The sequence below is a fragment of the Limulus polyphemus genome, unplaced genomic scaffold (genome assembly GCF_000517525.1).
Source record: "Limulus polyphemus unplaced genomic scaffold, Limulus_polyphemus-2.1.2 Scaffold4881, whole genome shotgun sequence".
In the NCBI taxonomy this organism is placed as follows: Eukaryota; Metazoa; Arthropoda; class Merostomata; order Xiphosura; family Limulidae; genus Limulus; species Limulus polyphemus.
The window spans coordinates 20,342-25,797 of NW_013670491.1; the positions used below are offsets into that span (position 1 = coordinate 20,342).

The 5,456-nt window shown below is 37.4% G+C and overlaps 1 protein-coding gene across 1 annotated transcript in view; it reads left to right on the forward strand.

Annotated features, from left to right (window-relative positions):
• LOC106471820 (glutamate receptor ionotropic, kainate 2-like) overlaps window positions 1–5,456 on the forward strand; it is a 40,070-nt gene that overhangs the window by 18,465 nt on the left and 16,149 nt on the right. Inside the window, exon 4 of the mRNA XM_013932439.2 lies at window positions 3,591–3,816. Coding sequence (XP_013787893.1) covers window positions 3,591–3,816 — 226 coding nt within the window. The remainder of the gene's footprint in view (window positions 1–3,590; window positions 3,817–5,456) is intronic.

A 5,456-nucleotide genomic window follows, 5' to 3' on the forward strand; every position in this document is an offset into this window, starting at 1 on the left:
GAATCTATGTGTGCTTGCAATTTTACACTTAGCTATTGGGACTTTCACGATGGTGGTTGGTGGGCGTCCCTCAGCACTAACCACTATTGGTTTCCCGAAGCTAACTTATTGGTGGTATTCTTCTTACACTGGCTCTTCATATGTCCTTGCTCTTCACAGTTCCAACAACGTTTCTGGGTAGCAGCCTTTCCTGTCGTGGCATCTTCCCTGTGTTGAAGTTTCCAGCATTGAGCTCTCTTGTGCCCAGGTTTAATACAGTGCCAGCAAAGTCAATCAAACTTCTCTGAAAGCCGCCCTTTTCTGGCCTTGAATCTCAATGACTGTACCAACCTTGGTACTTCTGTGTTGGACTTAACGTAGGATTCAAATTCAAGAGCTCTGACTATTGCATCCTGCATAGTAGAGGGGTGGGCTTGCTTTACTTACATATTCAGTTATGGACTATTCAAGGCATCTACAATCTGATCCCTCAGCAACAAATTGAAGACATCGGGTGGCGCAGTTGGGTAGGCCTTGTGTGTCATATTTTCCAAATCTTGTGCCAACCTTGCAGGTTCTCCCCTTTATCAATGACTCTCGTCTAAACCTAGCCCTCGTAGACTTCAGACTGATTTTGGGTTCCATACCTGAGTTCTAGAGCATCTACCAGTGCTCCATGCTTGTGTCTCTCGTCTGCTGACAACTGTCCAAGTATTTCCAGTGGTTGTCTATTCAAACTCGTTGCCAGGTACATTTCTTTCTGCTCCACTGTCAATCCATTCATTTATGCCAGGAGCTCAAATTGTGCTCTATATGCTTCCCACGGTGCTATCCCATCGAATTCCTGTGGCTTCCTTCGTACTAGATCACCCCAATTACTGACATTCATATCTGGGATGTGACTTCTGACAAGACTGAAGATGTCTGCATTAGGGTTTAGCTGCGGGGTTTTGAAGGGGCTTGTCATTGTGTGGGGCTGATTAAGTCGATGGTTAATGTATCCTCCTTGTGTAAAAGATAATAAATCACCCATTGTTGTATTTAATTCGCTTTGAAATTTACTAATGTTTTCCATTTGTACTTCTTATTTACTTTCTTGTTCCAGTTGCCACTGCTGTAGTATCTCTTCTTGTTTATGTTCTCGTTCTTCTTGTTTCTTCTCTTTTTCTTCCAACAGCTGTTGTAATCTATTTTGCTTATTTTGCTGTTCGAGCTGTCACTGTTGCATGTTTTCTTGCCACTGCTGTTGTCTCTCTTCTTGTTTCTTTTCTCGTTCTTCTTGTTTCTTTTCTTTTTCCTCCAACAACCGCTGTAACCTCTCTTGTTTATTTTGTTCTTCAAACTGCCACTGTTGCATGTTTTTTTGCCACTGCTGTAATCTCTCTTCTTGTTTCTTTTCTTGTTGATTTTCTCGTTCTTCTTGTTTCTTTTGCTGTTCTTGTATTGCTGCCATCAATTCTGCTAAGCTGTAGTTTGAGTTGCCACTTCTCGTTTCCATCTTCTTTATCTTTTTTTTTTCAATCCCACTTCTGACATCAATTTGTTACGTCTCTGTTCGTCTGTTAATTTTCCGTATAATTTATTTCCGATGAAACTTCAGCGACACAAGTCCTTTCTTAAATAGAAATAGTTTATTCCCTCTCAATACAACTTTGCAATACACTTAATTTCCACAGTCTCTTTAACTTAAACACACGCTATAATTCAAAACGATTCACGCATTTGACTACCGCGCTTGACTCGATTGTCCGTCTCTGTCTGTCTGCATCTATCTATCTATCTCCATGCCGTCAATTTTCGCCGGTCCCATGTACAAAAGAGTGCATCTCTAGCAAACGCTCCAGCCTTCAGGAACGTTGGAGATACTCAATACGTGTTACCAGCGTCACGTGACTTCCGCTGCCGTAACCATATATATATAAAACTGCACGTGTTATAACGATAACTACATCTTACATAACTGAAATGTATAAGTACATCATAATTATTCCTATGTAAATAGTTTAATAATTAATTATCACATTATAAGTTAAACATCGTATCGAACTGGCTAGTAGTATATTGGTGTGAAAATACAGTCACTGCTTTCTGAAGTATACATGCAACACGAAGGATTTAACACGGCGTAATTTTACGTACTTCTTTGGATTATCCCGGAGTAGCTTTAGGATACTTCTTTAGATTTATCACATCGTAACTTTACGGTACATCTTTGGATTTATCACGGCGTAACTTTAAGATACATATTTGGCCTGGTCATTGCAATGTATAACGATAAAATATTCACGTGCACCTTTGAATATGCTATGGTCATTAGTTTCTCTGTGAACTTGTGGAATTAATGTTTATAAGGGGTTTAAAAGAAGGAGTTCGTTCACACCTCCAGAAACCCCTTGGAGATGCCCCTGTATGACACTCTCAGGTACAAAGTCTATATGCGATGCAGACAATTTTTCAACCAGCTCAATCCCTGTGTGATAAGTCTTAAAACGTAACATAAAAACTGGCTTTGTTCGTATCAGTTCCTTAAATTATGATTAAAACATAACATAAAAACCGGCTTTCTTCTTGTCAGTTCCTTAAATTATGATTAAAACGTATAATAAAAATTGGCTTTGTTCGTATCAGTTCCTTAAATTATTATTAAAACGTAACACAAAAACTGGCTTTGTTCGTATCAGTTCCTTAAATTATTATTAAAACGTAATATAAAAACTGGCTTTGTACGTATCAGTTTCTTAAATTATGATTGAAACGTGACATAAAAACTGGCTTTGTTCTTATCAGTTATGTTACGACAGCGGAAGTCACGTGACCCTGGTAACACGTAATGAGTATCTAGAAGGATCGGGGAATATCACGAATAATCCAGTATTTGCTAGACGCCTTCTATTCCTGTATATAAGCAGGCAAATAAAGCGAGATAATTAATTGAATTGAATTGCAGACAAGCAGAGATAGAGGCGGACAACTGAGTCAAGCGCGGCAGTGACCGTAAGTAAAATGCTTGAATCGTTGTGTATTATAGCGTATGTTTAAGTTGAAGTGACTGTGGAAATTAAGTGTATTGCAAAGTTGTATTGACAAAGAATAAACTAGTTTTGTTTAAGAAAGGACGTGTATCGCTGAAGTTTTTCGGAAAGAATTTCTACGGAAAATTAACCAACGACCAGAGACGTAACAGCTCCTAAAATTATGATTAAAGCGTACCATAAAAACTGTCTTTGTTCCTATCAGTTCTTTAAATTATGATTAAAACGTGACATGAAAACTAGCTTTTTCGTATCAGTTCCTTAAATTATGATTAAAACGTAATATAAAAACTGTCTTTGTTCGTATCACTTCTATGAATTACGCTGAATTATACGTTTAGCGATTAATCATTCAAGATGTGATCAAATTACTCATTACGAAATAACCTGACAAACAAATTTCCATCTACTACTACTAGTGACAAGGTAAACCACTTTAGATACTCGCTACGTCTGATCAATGGATTAAACATTACCCAATACGAACTAACCTGACAAATATATTTCCCTCTACTACAAGAGACAGGGTAAACCACCATAGATATTCGCTACGTCTGATCCAGTTTGTATTTTCTGTAGTCGTCCAACATCCCGACCTACAAACGAATGTGGGCAGCGATGGAATCATCCCGGCCTACTGTGTTCGCAGAGTCCAATGCGAAAGGTGTTGAGAGAGTACTGAAAGGAAACTATGCTTACCTTATGGAGTCCACTTCTATTGAATACAGAACTGAGAGAAACTGTGACTTAATGCAGATTGGTGGGTTATTAGATCAAAAAGGATATGGCATTGCTACGCCACCTGGTAAGGCTTATTTAAATACTCATAGTTCTTTATTTTTGCCTGATGATTCTTATTTTATTGATATAAACTTCAATATCCTTAAACGTTCTTGTATACAAATTCTTTAATAAGTAACAACAATTCAGTTTTTAATTTGCTAAGAATTATTTATATTTTTCTTTAATCTTCTTCATTGAATGCTAGAAGGTGACATTGTCTGAAAGACAACATTGTCTGAACTAGTCATATTATGGAATTTCTTATACAGTGTGACCTATAATCTGTTATATTAAAGATCCTAAAAAATATCACAAATACTAATTAAATATGAACTTCTGTCGTATACAATAATTTTTAAACAGTACAAGATTTTCTAAGGTTACCGAGACCTTACAACAAGAAAATAACCAATTTAACATTAAAGGTAACCAAAATGTTAGGATAGGGTAGGACCCCTGAGGGATGATAAATGAAGCTATTATCTGATGATTATGAGATGGCTGGGTTATTAAATTATTACTTTTTTTTTGGTTTTTACTAATGAAGATTGAAGAAGTATTCCACATCTTGAACAGTTGATGAATGGAAATGAGATAAAATAAGATTATTGCATTAATTCTGAGCTGATTAACAAAACATTGGGAAGATTAAAGAACGATAAGGCTCCTAGGACAGATAATATTTCCCCAAGGGTTTTGAAGGAGGTTAAAGATTGGATATGTGAGACACTTGCTACTATTTTTTGTCAGTCCTTGAATAGTGGGCAAGTACCCGAGGATTGGAAGTTAGCTAATGTAACTCATTTTTTCAAAGGAGGTGATCAAAACTGTCCGAGTAATTGTATACTCAATAGTCTTACATCATTTTGGGAAAAGTTTTGGAAAGTCTGTTTAAAGATGCTTTGCAAAGTCATTTAACAAAGTTTAGAATTTTAGTGGATAGTCAACATGGTTTTACTAAGGGAAACCTTGCCTTATAAATCTGTTAACATTCATTGAAAAGGTTACTGCTTATGGAGATGAGTGTAAGAGTGTAGATTTGGTGTATTTGGATTATCAGAAAACATTTGACAAAGTGCCTGATAAAAGGCTTGTAAAAAATTTATATCTATAGGTGTGGGGGATAAGCTAGCAAATTGGATAGAAGAGTGACTGAATGGAAGAAAGCAGATGGTTGTTAGACATGGGTTCAGTCAGACTGGATCAATATCACAAGTGTAGTACTTAAAGGCTCAATTCTAGGACCTTTGCTCTTTTTAATTTGCATCAATGACATAGATGAACATGGCCAGGTGATTAGGGCACTCGACTCGAAATCTGCGGGCCGCGGGTTCAAATCCCCGACCCACCAAACATGCTCTCCCTTTCAGCCGTGGGGGCGTTATAATGTGACGGTCAATCCCACTATTCGTTGGTAAAAGAGTAGCCCAAGAGTTGGCGGTGGGTAGTGGTGACTAGCTGCTTTCCCTCTAGTCTTACACTGCTAAATTAGGGACAGCTAGCGCAGATAGCCCTCGTGTAGCTTTGCCGGGAAATTCTTAAAACAAACAAACAGACATGGATGAAAGAGTGATCAATGAATTTATAAATTTGCAGTTGATATTGTTACGTCTCCGTTCGTTAGTTAATTTTCCGTAAATTCGTTCCGACGAAACTTTAGTG